This window comes from Petaurus breviceps, unplaced genomic scaffold, assembly GCF_028583685.1.
Source record: "Petaurus breviceps papuanus isolate PSGF00001 unplaced genomic scaffold, PetGlider_PUasm1.0 90977, whole genome shotgun sequence".
Taxonomy (NCBI): Eukaryota; Metazoa; Chordata; class Mammalia; order Diprotodontia; family Petauridae; genus Petaurus; species Petaurus breviceps.
This window is the reverse complement of record NW_027187391.1, coordinates 11,841,954-11,859,474: the sequence shown is the minus strand read 5'-3', so window position 1 is coordinate 11,859,474 and position 17,521 is coordinate 11,841,954. Positions and strand designations below refer to the sequence as shown.

The 17,521-nt window shown below is 35.8% G+C and overlaps 1 protein-coding gene across 1 annotated transcript in view; it reads right to left on the bottom strand.

Annotated features, from left to right (window-relative positions):
* The window catches only part of SLC2A12 (solute carrier family 2 member 12), a 72,805-nt gene that overhangs the window by 18,154 nt on the left and 37,130 nt on the right, over positions 1-17,521 (bottom strand). The window contains exon 3 of the mRNA XM_069077341.1: positions 1,320-1,442. Within this exon, the coding sequence (XP_068933442.1) occupies positions 1,320-1,442 (123 nt within the window). The remainder of the gene's footprint in view (positions 1-1,319; positions 1,443-17,521) is intronic.

Genomic DNA, 17,521 nt, shown 5'->3' with positions numbered 1-17,521 from the left:
AAGTGCACAGAAATACTTAGGACTTCAAAGGAAACCAATTATCTTGAAATAAAAATGCAATGTATTTTTTTTTTCTAGCCAAGTTCATAGGACTCCTGGAATCTATCCAGAGATTCCTTGGGGGTAGACACCAGATTAAGAATCCATATCTTAGGGCTTGCTAGGTGATGCAGTGAATAGAGCATCGGCCCTAGAGTTAGGAGGACCTGAGTTCAAATTTGGCCTGGGACACTTAACACAAAACTAGCCGTGTGACCTTGGGCAAGTCACTTAACCCCAATGGCCCTACCTTCCCCCCTCCAAAAATTAAAAAAAAAATTTAAAAGAATCCATGTCTTAGAAAGGCTTTCATTTCCCTCCTTGTTCATCTGTTTGTTTTTGAATCAAGAGACCAGGAACTATGGCTGACCCAGAGGAAACCAAAATTTCCACATTGTGGTTGAAAGAGTGCTAGCCTTAAAATCAGAAGTTGTAGTCAGGAAACCAAAGCCTTGCTCTACCACTAACTCAGGACCCCTTTCCTCTTCTTTGAAAAATTAGAAAGTTGGACAAGGTCCCTTCCAGCTTTAATCATCCATGAGTCTATGAGATTTGACCTCAATTTGACCCCAGACCTTCTCAGTTCCAATTTCAGCAAAAGCTTAATGAACCACCCTCTCTGATCTTGGCCAAGTCACTTCCCTACTCTAAAGGCCTCCTCCTTTAAAATAAAATGAAGGATCTGACATGATGATTCCTAAAATCCTTACCAATTCCAACATTATATGTTGAGAGATTTAAGGGGATTGGGGTCAAGCCCTCTTTTAGCCCCCTTACCAACAGCATGGATCTATTTTCTTTAAATGTTAGCATTCCACTTTTCTCCCCAGTAATCAAGTTTCTTAGATGCCAAGTGTGAAGAAGCAGCTGACCTTAGCATGTAGTTGCCAAGAGTCATTAGTTAAAGCAGGAAGCTACCATTTCTTGGAGGAAGGAGGGAAGCCTCCCAGGAGAAGCCTTGTGGTAATCTGGGAGCTCTGTTTTCCCCCACCAGGTAATATATCAAAGACTCCCCCGCTGAGAATGTCTTCCACACTCATTGTCTCTGGGGCTACTTGCCCTGGCTATAGGATTCCTACTTATGGTTCTGTAAGATCATAAAGGAATATACTTCTAAAATTCATTAGTAGGGGTGGAAAATTAGAAAATTAGGCCCAGGGCTTAGTTCTTTATATTCAGAAGAACTGCTTCGCTGACTTGGGATTGAGAGATAGGGAAGGACTATTTATTTATAAAAAACTCAAAACATGGTTCACAAGAAGAAGACAAAGATTCCTTACCAGTTACAGTCAAAAATGTCAGTGAGACAAGGAGATTGATGCCCCAGTTCATGCTAGAAGTTAAAGCCATTGCTCTTCCTCTGATTCCACCAGGAAAAATTTCACTGAGCACCAGCCAGGGCACTGAAGCACAGAAAAGAAAATGATGAGAAAGGAGCATAAGCAACCACAGTCTAGTGAATCAACCAGTTGCATAAAGATAATTTTGATTCTACTTTTATGTAAACTGAATTCAGCAAACATTTTTTAATATATTTTTTTATTTCATTAAATATTTTCCAATTACATGTGAAAAAACATTGATTTTTTTAAATTTTCGATTCCAAATTCTCCCCCTCCCTTCTCACCTATCCCTTGAGAAAGCAAGCAATATGATGCCTATTATAAATAAGTCATGTAAAACATATTCCATGTTTCAAAAGAAAATACATGCCAATAAAAACAAGAAAGGGAAAGTTTTTAAAAAGCATGCTGTAATCTATACTCAAGAGTTTATCGGTTCTCTCTCTAGAAGAAGACAGCATTTTTCAGCATGGGACCACTGGAATTTTTTTGAGTCACTGTATTGCTCAGAGTAGCTAAGTCTTTCACAGTAGATTATCGTTACAGTATTGCTGTGAACAATGTTCTCCTGGTTCTGTTCATTCATTTTGCATCAGTTTATAAAAATCTTCCCAGGTTTTTTTGAAGCCACCCTACTTGTCATTTTTTATAGCATAATAGTATTACATTACATTCATATACCACAACTTGTTCAGTCATTCCCCAGCTGATGGACATCCCCTCAATTTCCAATTCTTTGGTCATACTACTGTAAAAATATCCTTTTCCCTTTTCTTTGATCTCTTTGGGATACAGACCTATTAATGGTTTTGCTGGCACCTGGCAATATAGGTAATTAATAAATGTTGACTAATTGATTGATTGATTATACTAAGAAGAGCTACAAGGCCAATTTGACTGGAACCTAGAATGTGTGAAGGGGAGAAATATTAAATAAGCCTGGAAAAGTAGGCAAGAGCCAGCTTGTGGGGGCTTTAAATACCAGGCTGGGAAATTTGTATAAATTTGAATCGTTTAATATTCAGTTTACTTTTATAATTCTCCGTTTCCTTTGATATTTTCCCTAAAAGAAGGGGGTGGGGTGGCTGAGGAGAAAGATGGAGCAAATCATGCAAAAATAAGGCTCTTGGTCTGTGATTATCTTCATGAAGTGATTAGACATAAATGAGGTCAATGCACAAAGAATCTTTCAGATTCTCATCCTTATCCACTAAAGAACAACAACAACAAAGTGATCTGGTTCTTCTAGAGTTCTAATTTTCTTTTTGGTAGTGCTGGGTTTTTTTCACATTTATTTATTTTCCTTTTTAATTTGTGGAATAAAACAAGCATTTCCATAACATAGTATAATAAACAAGGATGATTACACATGAAACTACAAATTGACTGTCTTCAACTTGCTATTTCTTTTAAATATGTAATAAAGTTATCATGTAAATTTCTTTTTTTCTTTCCTCTCCCCCTCTCCTACCCTAGAGATGTCCCATTAGACATAAATAGGTATACAAATGTAAAATCATTTTATACATACTTCTATTTATCAGTTCTTTCTCTGGATACAGATAGCATCTTTCTTCATATGTTCTTTATAGTTAATATAGATATTTAAAATAGTCAAAACTACTTATTCATAGTGTTCTCATTTTTTCTTTAGCAACTAATTCCTCCCCACATTTTCCTTTAAAAGGTATACATGTAGCAAAAGACATGTAGTTTGTAGGCTGCAAGGCTATGCATCATTTCTGAGAGAATCATCAATCAATAAAAATTTCTTAAATGTCTACCATGTACCTGATACTGTGCCAAGCACAGAGTAAGAGAACCAATACCTTCATTTTTCCTGCCACCTAAACTTGAAATTTTCCTGTCGTCTTTGACTTCTTCTCTCGAGCTCTCTATAGTCAAAAAGTCTAGTCAATTTTGCCTTCTCAGAGTCTTGTACATTCTTCCCCTCCTTGTTACTCTTATTACTGCTCTCAGTTCAATTTGTGTCTTCATCACCTTATGTTGACAATGGAACTATCACACATTCTGCCTCTCCAATCTCTTCTCCCACCATTCTCCAATCCATCCTGCATCTCACAGGTATATCAACTGCAATTTAATCATACAACATGTCTCTACCATTCCTTTTATGGCATCTCATGTAAAATCGGATCACATTTCTAGAGAACATTACTGCTTACAAAGTGCTTTCTTAATAATAACCTAGGCAGCTAGCTGATACAGTGAATAGAGCACTGGCCCTGGAGTCAGGAGGACCTGAGTTCAAATCCACCCTCAGACACTTAACACTTACTAGCTGTGTGACCTTGGGCAAGTCACAACCCCAACTGCCCTGCATTCCCCCTCCAAAAAGCAAAAACAAACAAACAAAAACCCTTGTGAAGTAGGTAGTACAAATTCTATGCTCATTGTGTAGAAGAAAAAATAGACCCAAAGTTGCATGCTGAATTATTTCAGGCTTCTGCTCAGAAATAATTTCATATATGTTTATTTTATGATTAAGTATTACTATTTTGATGTTTTATCATGAGATCAATATAACAATGATTGAATAACTGGAAATTTTTGGGAATGCAATTATGGGGCTTTTCCTTTACACTAAGACATAACCATTTTGTATTATAAGGATTTTATACTGTCATTTTAACTGAGTGTGTGTGTGTGTGTGTGTGTGTGTGTGTGTGTATGTGATGCTTCCTACCTGGATTGTGAAACTCATTAAGGGCAGGAACAGAATGTTAGACTTCTTTGCATCCCCACAGCACTCAAGTGCTATGTACATGAACATTTGCTGAATATAATTGAGTTTAAAAATGATTAGAGTATGGTGTTACATTTAAGATTAATTTCCATTCAATGTTTCATATTTGGAGTTTAAGAATCTTTGAATACAGGGAAAACAGGAGGAGGCAGTGGTTAAAGCCCTAGCTCACTACCAGTAACTTCCCCCGTGATTATGCATGGAATGAGGATAGACCAACTCTCTATTTCTATTGTACATGGAATGAGGATGTGACCATTCTTTACTCAAGGGAAACAGGCAGTAGATGGAGGGAGGGTGCAAGAAGTAGGAAATGTAGAGGAACTAAGTGCTAATTAACTCTACCTTTTCTCTACTTCACCACCTGTTGAGTCCTACTGTTATTTTAATTAAACCCTTTGTCTGCCTTGACAAAGACATCATATTCAGTTTATAGAAACCTTTTCCAGTAGGAAATTTCCTATTTCAAAGTGGAAAAGATCAGAAAAAGGGAAGGAATGAGGGAAAATTATTTCATAATATTTTTGTAATGTTTCTGTGCATATCAAAAGATATATGAATAAATAAATTGAATATCTGCCCTTACAAAATGGAGACCAAAATATTGCCTTCAAAGAATGAAAATCAAATTTGATTAAAATTGTTGATGAATTAAAGGTAAATCTACATGTTAAACTGTTATTTTCAAATTCTCAAACTAAAACCATAAGAGGTTTTCCCATATTTGAGTCATCATTGTAATCATGGAAGATACATGAAGGTTAGGGAAAAACAACCTCTTAATTTAGTCAGTAGAGAAACAATTTCCTACATTTGCATTTTAACTCATTTGTTTTTGGAAAGAAAAAATAAAAATATTTTTCCAGAAACATCTGATGTTATAGCATATATTTTCCTAAATAGAAAAAATATGTTTTTAAATAGTAAGAAGCTACAATCTTTTTCCTCTCTATCATTGATTCTTTTTACTGAATCTGCTCCTTTAAAGTGCCTTGCAGACAATCTAATCCAATCCAGTTCAACAATCATGTATTCATGTACTTAATATGTACAAAGCATTGTACCACACATTGAGGATACAAGGACAAAATGAAAAACAATCCCTGCCTTCAAGAAGCCTACATTCTACTATAGAATATAGCATGTAAATGGATACACATATGTTCATTTGAGAAGGAAGGAGATAGTACCAACAATAAAGGTAATTAGAACTATCCCTTCATGCTCTAGATAAGGAAACTATAGCTTAAATGACCTAGAAAGTCTTGTTGGTGTAGTGCAATAGAGAAGGTTGGGTAAAGAATCTAGATTCAAATCCTGGTTCTATTTGCTCTTGGGCAAGGTGCCTCTTAACTTTTCAGGACCTCAGTTTCCTAATCTGTAAAAACAGCTAGTGATATGAAAGAAAAGGGAAGTGTTCATACCCTTTGATCAAAGAATACATCTACTGGGTATACATCCCAACGTGATCAATCACAGAAAGAAAAGACATACACATTGCAAAATAGTCATAGCAGCACTTTCTGTAATAGCAAAAACAGACAAACAAAAACTGGAAACAAATTGAGTACCCATCAATTAAGAAATACCTGGATGAATTAACATAATGGAATGTTGCTGTGCTGTAAGAAATGACAAATAAGAGGAATTCTGGGAAACATGGGAACACATATGAATTAATACTGACCAAAAAAATAGAACCAAGAGAAAAATGTAAATAATGACTACTAGATTAGGAACAATATTTACTAACTTTTCAGCTATGTAAGCTGGACTAGTTTTTCCTTAAAATTCAATGAAACCAAACTCATACAAGACTTCATTGGTTCAGGGGCTTCTGGCTTGGCCTATTAATATTAACATTCCTTCCTGGTCACCTAAGTATAAAAGCCCATCTATCAACAGCATTTATTAAGAATCTCTTGCTGATTGGGGATTCTACCATCAGAGAGGCAGAGACAAGGGAGCTGTGCCCAATCAACTGAATCAATGTTGTATCCTGGCTGCACATCCTTTTCATGCTATTGATAAATAAGCCCCTTTTGTTAAATATTAGATCACTTACAGGTGTCTTATTATGTTGTGATCCTGAACCACCAGATCAGTCTGAGTCAGGTATGGTCTAGAACAACTATCATGTCCCATTTTGTATCCAGACTAAAGATTAAATATACTTTCCTCTCTTTAGTAAATAAGTAGTTGATATGGGTACATGAATGTTGCATATGCTCAAAGATACAGTTGATATATTGGTTGGTATTCATAAACTGGTTTTTGTTGTTTATAAAGGAAAGTTTTGGTGGTTGGGAGACTGATTAGTGGAAAGTGACTTGGTATAAAAAATGAAAAGCACTAAACTATTTAAAACATATATTGCCTGGGGCCATTCCGCATATGGCTCCTCTCAAATCGACCACAAGTTCAAAACAGTCTTGGGGTCAACATTCACCCCAAACCACTGCTTACTAGTTTCCATCAATATTTTTCTTTTATCAACAAGATAAAAACTAGATCAAAGAAAAATACATTTAAATATATAGAATGGAAACTGCCCCTTCCCACCCCTTAACATGCATAAAGGTTCCTCTCCCATAGATTCCTATACCACTGGTGAGAGGAGCATGTATGACCAGGAAAGAGATATATTCATGGGGAACATGCATAGAAAGCTAAGGCGACTCCAAAGGTTGTGTCCCAACTGTAATCCCTCTCTTCTCTAATGCTGCACTTGATCATTCCCAAAGAACTATGGATGTCAGCTGCTAGCTGGGTAATATATTGAGCTGCAGGCTACTATTGTTTGCTGCCATTTGCTGGTCTTCAGCAACTGTTCAGACTCCTCATGTGGGGAAGTTTCTATCAGCTCTTTTAGCTCATAACCCTAAAGATTAGCTCAGCTCTTTATAATTAAGAACTAGGCCACAGTCAGGCAGGAGAACCATTAGACTTCTGGAATTCCTAACTTTTTTTTTTAATATCTTTGCTCCTGTCTTGTTGGGATGCCATTGCCCCAGTCTACTATATGACTTAGGGTTAGAAAATTCCTTTCAACTCTTTTGTAATTTTACCAAACTAATCTATGCAAATCTCACCCCAATAGAATGGATAGAAGAGGGTGCTGACATTCAGCTTATTTCTGTCAGTAACAAAATTTTTGCCCTCTCTGTCACTGAAATAATAAAAGTAAAATAACAAAAGGGTTAGACTAGACCAGGGTGGAGAATATGAGGCTTTGAGGCCACATGTGGCTCTCTAGTTGCGGCCCTTTGACTGAATTCAAATTTCATTGCTCTTTGGATTCAGTTAAAGGGCCGAACTTGAGGACTTAGAGGACAAAATGTGACCTCAAGGTCACAGGTTCCCCACCCCTGGACTAGATGATCTCTGAGGACTGTTCAAGATCTAAACCTTAAGTAACTTTTTCAAGGTCACATCTCTTGGATAGTTACAGAGCTGGGGAAAAAAAAAATCTGTTCATCTAATTCAGTCCTTTATGTCATACCACTTCCATGATTTATTTATTTTAAAACTGGGATGCTGAGATCCACTTCATCTGGAGGTAGAGAACTTGGGGTCAAATCTTGCCCTGATGCCAAAGATCTGTGTGACTTAGCTTAGTTAGTTTCCCTAGTATCTAACATAGTACATATTAGACTCTTAATAAAAACTGCCATCAAATTAAAAGAGAGAACATCACATAATAGATCAAGGGCTGGAATGGGCATTAGGAAGAATTGCCTAGGGTTCAAATCCTGTTCTGGAGATACACACTGTGTGATCCTAGACCAATCACTTCTTAACCTTTCTGAGCATTGCTTTTTCTATCAGTAAAATAGGGGTAAGAAAAGGACTTTACTTCACCGGTTGTTGTAAGGATCAAATGAGAGGATGTGGGTCAAGTGTTTTGCCAATTCCAAATCTCAACATAAATTGAAATATTGGTGCTATTAACTGAATTAGGTTTAGTGTGATGAATCTCAATATTAGATTCCAGGGTTTAGAAGAAAATGTAATTCATGCCAGAGCAAACTCTGAGATACTTGTGATGTAGCTCTGAATGTTATTCCTCTCTTCTCACATCCTGGAGTAAAGCAACTAAGTAAATTTCCAAATTAGACCCTGCTGTTCTATGACCCTGTACTTGTTGGTCATAGTCTCAAATTTGGCAACTTCATGTTCTCAATCGTCCTTTGAAAAATAAAAAATTCTTTTGATATAAAATCCTAAACTAAGGATTTTAAAGCAGATAAACTACCTTCTAAAATAAAAATGACTATTGTTCCAAAAAAGGATTTTGCAAGAGCTTATTACTTCTTCCTATACTATACTTATTTCTCAGCCTCCTTTCCCCTACATATCTTTTCTTAACTTTGAACTGACTATACGTAGTTAAACAAGTTATTTGGTAAAAGTATTAAGACTATGATAAGCCTTTAAAATATTTCTTGAAGTTCTAAGAATCACTAATTAGTTATGCAATAGATTGTTCCAGATTATTACATATTTAACTCAGGAAAGGGAGGGGGTAGAGAAAGGGGGAAATGACCACTTGGTATGAGCTAACTAATCCAATTATTTTTTCTGTAGATAAACATAGTTGATGGACATAGGGTACCGAATATACTGCCTAAAATCATAAAGGATAGAATTCTTTGATTTTAGCAAGTTAAATATAAAATTACTCCCTCCTCAAATTTGTCTAAAGTACTTTGTCTTTATCTCTCCACTTTTTATCACATCCTGCCTTTTGTCATATACAAACACAGAGAGAGAGAGGTGTATATATGCACACACATATGTATGTGTATATACATATGCAATTACATATATACATATTTCTGTGTGGATTTGTATACGTGAATACATATATGTATATACATATATGTGTTATAGGCATACATGTGTATGTATGGATATATTTATATACACACATCTCGTATATACACACAAATTTGTATAGATATAGCAGATATAGATATGTGTGTATATTATATATGTGTGTATATATGTATATAACATATATAATATAGATATAGATATAAAATTCTCTCCTACTAGATTATTAGCCCCTTCGTCCCCATATCCCCTCCCCAGAGCTTTGTACATAGTAAATATTTAATAAATGTTTGTTAAGTGGGATTAATAACAGGGACTTGGCAATAATGCAGCAACATCCATTAAAGACTAACTTTGCTCATTTAGGAAATTGTTTTCTAACACTAAATCCATGAGGCTAATGGCTCAGAATATGTCAACCCCACCCCCCACCCCACCCCCATACCCCCACTATCTTTGCATGTTGACTCAGGTCCAGAACAAGGAGGGCCAGTATTCATGAGGGCAGCTCCAGTTCTGGGGTTTGTTTGTTCCAAGAGTCTGAGGAAGCTCTGAAGCCATACAGATTTCTACAAATTTTGATCCCTGAAACCTCACAAGATATGCTGGATTTATGAGCTAGATTCCATTTTTAAGGAAGGTGTCTTAAACCCAAATAACTCTCACTCTCAATGACTGGCCAACAATAGATCCCAGCCCAAACTTCACTTGGGGATTGTTTGGGCTCTAATAGCTCAGAGTGAGTGTAAATAATAATTGTTTGTTTTGACCAGAAACCCTGAGGGTCTTCCCCTCCCAGGCTATTTTTTTTTTTAACTAAAAGAGGCTATTCTCTGCCTCATTTCTTTTAGCCTTAATCACTAAATGGGTATTGCCTCAGACAAACTGAGACCGGAGAAGACCTTAGCTTTAAAAGGCCAAGATCCCACACTGCATTGGGGCATCTCCAGTTCTCCTGACCTACATCTTGACACTAGACCCAAGTGGCTCTGGAGGAGAAAGTGAGGCTGATGACTTTGCACAACCCTCTCTCACTTATATACAATTTACTGGCAAGTCATGGCATCACCTTCCTGATGTCATGGTCCTCTTTGAGAATGAAAGACAAATAGCAACAAGATTTCAGTTCACATTGAGATGAAAATTTAAATAGTATACAGGGGTGGAGGGGGGGTGAGTCCTATACTGAGCCGTACCTCCAGATACACCCTAAAGCAGACCAAACCCGAAACCCATAGCTTCCTGGAAAATTCTTCTGAATGCCAGAACACTCTCTGGGACCACACATTTGCACATTTAAGTTTGTTCTACACAGAAAGTCTATAGAAATGAGATGAGATAAAGTGAAGTTTGCTAGTCTGGTTGGCTCTGAAAGCATGGAAACTTGCTATAAGACTATCATGACTAATAAAGTTATGATAGATTTAGAGCTTAAATGGATGGTAGGGGCCATCTAGTCTAATCCTCTCATTTGAGGAGAATGAGATCCAAAAAAGTTAATTGCCTTGCAATAATAAGTCATCAGGTAGTGTGATTATCCTTTCTACTACAACTGATATATTATAATGGCAGAGGCGAGTTGGGAAAGGAATTTCACGTTAACCTTCTGGTCTTTCTCTTTTCTTCCCTCTACAATAGCTGATATTTTTGTCATTGTTTAGTTGTTTCTGTCGTGGCTGACTCTTCGTGACCTCATTTGGGGTTATTTTGGCAAAGATATTGCAGTGGTTTCCCACTTTCTTTTCCAGCTCACTTTACAGATGAGGATACTGAGGCAAACAGGGCTCAGTGACTTGTTCAGGGTCACACAGTTACTAAGTGCCTGAGGTCAGATTTCAACATAGGAAGATGAGTCTTCTTGACTACTCTCCACTAACTGCCTTAGCCTATATTTACAGGAACACATTAAGGTTTGCAACATGCTTCCTTTGCCTTATTTCATTTGGTACTCACAAAAGCCTCGGTGAGATAGGTACTGTAGTATTCCTGTCACAATTTTACAGCTGAGGAGGTTGAAGGAAATCAGATGACTTCCTTGGGTTTCCTCACTACAGTGTTTGAGGTGGGACTCCAATCCAGGCCTCTTGACTCCAAATTCAATGCTCTGTCCAATACAGTGTCATGTCTAGGCTGCTGCCTAGTTCTCCATTAATTCTCCTACAAAAGCTCATAAGAATTTGATAGTAGTAGAAGCAAGGGTTAGGAATCTATCATTATTGGTGCAACTTAGCATTTTCACCTCAATAGTTAAACTCTGGTTAAGAAGGCTATCACAGTCACAGTTTTCTCTCATTAACTGCTAAGTGACCTCCAATAAATGACTTAATCTCTCTTAAGTTTCTTAATGTTATTCTTCTTTAAGGTAACAGTTGTGAGATGGGACCATTGTTTTTAACAAGTTAATATATGGCAAACACTTTGAATTCTTAAGATCAAAGATATTTCACTGTGACCTGTTTTTTGGAGGAGAGTCTGAACTTGTTTTTTCATGTGTAGAAGACTCCCAGCACAGGCAATGGATAGTGTCGAGCCTGGAGTTAGGAAAACTCATCTTCCTGAGTTCAAAGTTAGCCTCAGACACTTACTAGTTGTGTAAACCTGGGCAAGTCGCTCAACCCTATTTACTTCAATTTTCTTTTCTGTAAAATGAGCTAGAGAAGAAAATGGCAAGTCTTTCCCAAGAAAATCCAAAACAGAGTCATGAAGTCAAACACCACTGAAGAACAACACAACAGAGGGAACTCCCACTGAGAAATCTCCCTACACCGATGCAGGGATATATAATTTATTGGTTTACAGAGTTGCCTAGATGTATTGATATGTTAAGCAATTTGATTACTATCACACAGATTGTAAGTATCATATCTAAAGCTAGAATCTGTCTTCCTGACTATAAGGTTGGCCTTCTAATCTACTATATCATTGAAAAGAAAAACAAAATGAAACATAAAGGATCCCATGAGAAATTATGGGAAACATAAAAAATTGTGGCACCCTACAAATGATGATGATGATGATGATGATGATGATGATGGTGATGATGATGATGATGACAGCAGCTCTCATTTATATAGTTCTTTACTGACAAAAATCAATAAGGAAGATTATACCCATTTTTCAGACGAGAAAACTAAGATTCAGAGAATTTAAGGGATTTGTGTAGAATCCCAGAGTGTTAAAACTGAAACTCCAGGATTAAAACATCTATTTAGTATACAAGGCAGAACCTCACCTTAAGTCTTCTGACTTTGAAGCCTATATTCTTTCCATGGCGTTATTTTGCCAACTTGACCTATAATTATAAAACAACTCAGGACTTTAAAAAATAAAACAAATCTGGGGTGGCGAGGTGGTGCAGTGAATCTGTACAGCACCAGCCCTGGAGTCAGGAGGACCTGAGTTCAAATCCGGTCTCAGACACTTAACACAAAAACTAGCCATGTGACCTTGGACAAGTCACTTAACCCCAATTGCCCTCCAAAAAGAAAGAAAAAAAAACAAATCCAAACCTTGGAATTATAAGGCCCAAGGAACAGAGAAACTATCTTTATGAGCCAACAAGGCCTCACCATTTGAGAACAGGCTTAGAAACCAGGGATCTTGTCTTTTCCAACTGGAGTCCTCTTGGGAAAACACCTAGAGTAGTGAGTTAAAGATTCTGATCTACACCCATAAAGTTCTGGGAAGATCAGAGTTAAGATTCTTAGTGATATTAACTTGAGAGACTATAAAACCCTTTAAAAACAAGTTTAGCCTACTTCTAGCTTCCGTCACCAAGGTGTTAAAGCAATGGATGCCACAAAGTTCAGGAAAAATACTGTCCTTGTATCTCATAAATGAAATCTATTGGTATTTGCCAATCCAAATCTAAGGAAGATTCATTGAGAGTGATATAACTTCTTTGGAGTTTAGCTTTCAGTACAGAGAGAACTACCTATCTTATTCATGTCAAGGGCTTTTCTTACTTCACAAGCAATATTTAATTACTAACCACATCAGGTTGATAAGATTTTGTAATATGTTTAAAATCTGATATGTAAAAGTTCTAAAATATTAAATGTCTTTTGACTTCTCCTCCAGGAGGCCTTTCCTAATCTCCTTTATTATTAAGGCTCTTCCTTCCAACCCCACTTTTTATTTACCCTGTATAGACTTATCTTTATACATGTTGTTTTCCCCAATAGCATGTCAGTCCTTTGAGAACAATGAACTATTTTGCTTTTGTTGTTGAAGACACTCAATATTATTTTAAAATAGAATTGATTTCAACTCTTATTTACACATGGAGTTTTTACTGCTGCATGCTCATATCATATATGTATGTGATATGTGTATGCGTATGATATATGATATGTATATGTGCATATATGTGTATACTGCATATTATATATCTATTACATGGGTGTGTGTATTATATATAACATGCTTATTGCATCTGTATATATGATACAATAGTGTATATTATATGTGTATACATTATATATATGTATATCATATTATATAGTATATATAGTATTGTGTTATATATGCATGTGTATTATGTGTCTATTTTATTGTGCTATGCATTATATATGTATATTATGTGTATATTACATATAATATGTGCATATTATACATGTGCATATTGTATATAATATACATGCAATGCATTATACTATATATTATATAGTGTATATTATATAATGTGTGCATTATATAGGTATTGCATTATGTGCCTGTTATGTATGCATTGTATGTTTTATAGGCATATACATTATATATGTATATGTGTACATTACATATGTGTATGTTATGTGTGAACAATATACATAAAATGTATATGTTCTAGGTGTAGATATCTAATGTGTATAGATATATGTATGTACAAAGCCTAGAACATGAGATTGAAGAATTACTAGAGTAAGGGTTCCTAACCGAGGTTATACAGACCCACAAAGAAGTTCATGGATAGATTTCAGGGAGTCAATAAGCCTGGCTGGGGGGAAAAATTACATCTTTATTTTCACCAACTTTTGGTTTCCTTTTGAATCCTATATGTTTTAATCTTATATATGAAAAAATATTCTAAGGGTCCATAGGCTTTACCAGACTGCCAAACAGGCTCATGACTCATATACAGATTAAGAATCTGAAATTTGTAGAACTGTGCTGCACACAATGTAAATCTGGGCTGCAGAGACCTTGTTTTGCTATTAATAGCTATGTGCTATAGGTCACATCATTTATCACCTATTGGTCTCAGTTTCCTCATTTGAAAAGTGAAAGAGCTGAACTGAAAGATTCCTAAAGTCCCAGCCACTCAGAAATTCCACGATGTGGCAGAAAATAAACGAACTATTTATCAAGTATTTCTAAACTATAATTAGTCAGGATGAAAATGGTACTGAATAAAAACTAATCTTGCAGCAGTCAGTCAGACTGAAGAAAAGAGAGCCAGGATGCAACTGTAGTAATGTAAGCACAGGGCATTGAAATGGAAGAGATAATCTGAAGTAAAAGTACACAGGACTTTATGATCAAATGAACATAGGGAAGAAGGAAAGGGATGAATCACATATAATTCCAGGTTTTCCTGCCTCAGTGAATGAGAGAAAAATGATGGCAAAAAGAAAAACAAGAAACTTGAGAGAGGAAGATGGAGACGATGTGTTCAAATTTGGATGCACTGGATTTGAGATGATGACAACTGTCCAAAGTGGAAATGCCCAAGAGGCAGATGGGGGTGTTAGACTGAAACTGGTGTAGGAGGATGGGTTTGGAAATGCAGATGTAGGTATCACCAGCTTTTAAAGATGTTCAGTGATACTGTGAAATAGTGGACTCTGAGTTAGGGAGTGTAAGGAAAGAAAAGCAGAGAGCCAAATGTCAAGTTGCCTATGACAAGTTTACAAAATTTTTTTAAACATATTTTGCAAAGTAGCCTTATTTTTATTTTATAGAATAAACAAAGACCCAGATACATTAAATGAATTTCTCAACTGTCTGTTATAATTACTAGAGACAAGATCAACAGCCTCTGAGATTCTTAAACCCTTCTTTTTCTTGTAAACTCCCTATAGCTTAACTATAGGGTTTAAAACCCTTCAGGTTTAATTTTTCCCCCCTCCTTATATCAACTGATTCCTCCTCATTAGCATCTCAATATCCTAATGGAAAAAGTGATGATGCATTTCACTTAGCAGTAAATGATTAATACAGTTCTCTGTAGTGCATTGATTTAAAAAGTTATTTGTAGACATTAAAAAAAAATTTAAGCTGGGAAACAATCTTTATAACAAGTGTCTCTGACAAAGGCCTGATTTCTCAAATATATAGAGAACTGAGCCAAATTTGTGAGAATACAAGCCATTCCCCAATTGATAAATGGACAAAGGATATGAATAGGCAGTTTTCAGATGAAGAAATCAAAACTATCTATAGGCATAGGCAAAAGTACTTTAAATCACTTTGGATTAGTAAACCACAAAATAATGCATTGTTAGTGGAGTTGAGAACTGATTCAACCATTCTGGAGAGCAATTTAGAGCTATGACCAAGAGGCCATCAAACCATGCATATTCTTCAATCTAGCAATACCACTACTAGGTCTGTATCCCAAAGAGATCATAAAAAAGAGAAAAGACCTACATGCAAAAATATTTATACCAGTCCTATTTGTGGTGGCAAAATTGTGGAAATTGAGGGGATGCCCATCAACTGGGAAATGGCTGAATAAGCTGTGGTATATGAATGTAATGGAATACTATTGTGCAATAAGAAATGAGGAGTAAGCACATTTAAGAAAAATTTGTACAAACTGATGCAAAGTGAAATGAGCAGTACACCGTATCAGTAACATCTTGTGCTGATCAACTATGAATGACTCATCTTTTCTCAGCAACACAATGAACCAAGACAAGTACAAAGGATTCACAAAGGAAAATCTATCCATATTCAGATAAAGAACTGATGGACTCTGATCGCAGATTGAAGCATATTTTTTCACTTATTTTATTCTTTGTTGTGTTTTTCTTCTTTTGATTTGTTTCATCTTTCACAGCTGTGATGAATATGGAAATGTTTTACGTGATAGTATATGTATAAACAATATTAAACTGCCTACCACTTTGAGAAGAGGGCAGGGAGAGGGACAAAAATGAGGAGTTCGAAATCTTGTAAAAATGAATGCTAAAAATTTTAATTTTGGAAAAAATAAAATACTATTTAAAGCAAAAACAAAAAAAAATCTGGCTCACTCATTCACGTGGGTATGAAAGCTGAAAGCTATATCTCTGTTCCTACTAATCCCTTTTTTATGACATAGTTAAGTCTTGAAAATAGCTACTGGCTTCCTTTCCCAATATAAGTCATCTCTGTTTGATGAGTGAGTAAATATCTAGAGATGAGGAAACCATATCTGTTTAAGTTAAATTGACTAGTGTCCCAATGCAGAACAGTATACACTTCAGTGACAGGTTTTTAAAATGCTGCTTGCATTGATTTTTACCTTCAGTAAACCCTCATGAAGAAGAAAAGATTGGTTGTTATCATTATTATTGTTTTGGGTGCTACTATTGCTATTATATATAATTATATCATAATTAAAATCAATACATTTTTCTATAAAATTAAGAAGATTTTCAAGGCCATGGATCTGTTATTCCTTGGATCAAAAATTACTAATGAATCTGCAAAAGCCTGCAAATAGAGATGAGGAAATCATTCAGAGAAGGCCGGGGGGGGGGGGGTGATGGGGTACAGGAGGCAGGGGAGGGGGTTGACAGTGGAAGAGAAGCATTACAAAGTCCTAGTGAAATAATTAGAGACATGCAAACTAAAATAACTCTGAGGTATGACCTCCCATTCATCAGGCTGGCAAAGTAAATGAAAAAGGAAAATGACAAATTCTGGAAGAGTTGTGGGAAAACAAGTTCTTTAATGGAATGTTGGTGGAGCTGTGAAGGAAACCAGCCATTCTGGAAATCAATTTGTAACCATGTTCCCAAAGCTATTAAACTATGCATATTCTGTGACCTAGCAATAACACTACTAAGTCTATACCCTAAAAAAGATAAAAAAAAGAGGAAAAGAACCCATATGTATAAAAAATTTTATAGCCACTCTTTTCATGGTGGTGAAGAACTGGAAAATGCAGAATGACTGAACAAGTTTTGGCATATGAATAGGAAGGAATTCTATTGTGCTGTGAGAAATGATGAATGGGATGCTTTCAGAGAAACCTGGGAAAAACTTTATGAATTGATACAAATGAAAGAGAACAATTTATACAGTAACAACAACATTATAAAGGTAAACAATTTTGAAAGATTTAGGAAATTTGATCAATACAATGACCAACCATAATTCTAGAGGATTTGTAATGAAACATGCTATGTACTTCTAGAGAGAAAAGTAATGAACTCAAAGTGCAGAATGAAGTACAAATATACACTTACACAATATATATGTGGGTGTATGTGTATATATGTATATGTGTGTAGATAGATAGATAGATAGATAGATAGATAGATAGATAGATAGATAGATAGATAGATAG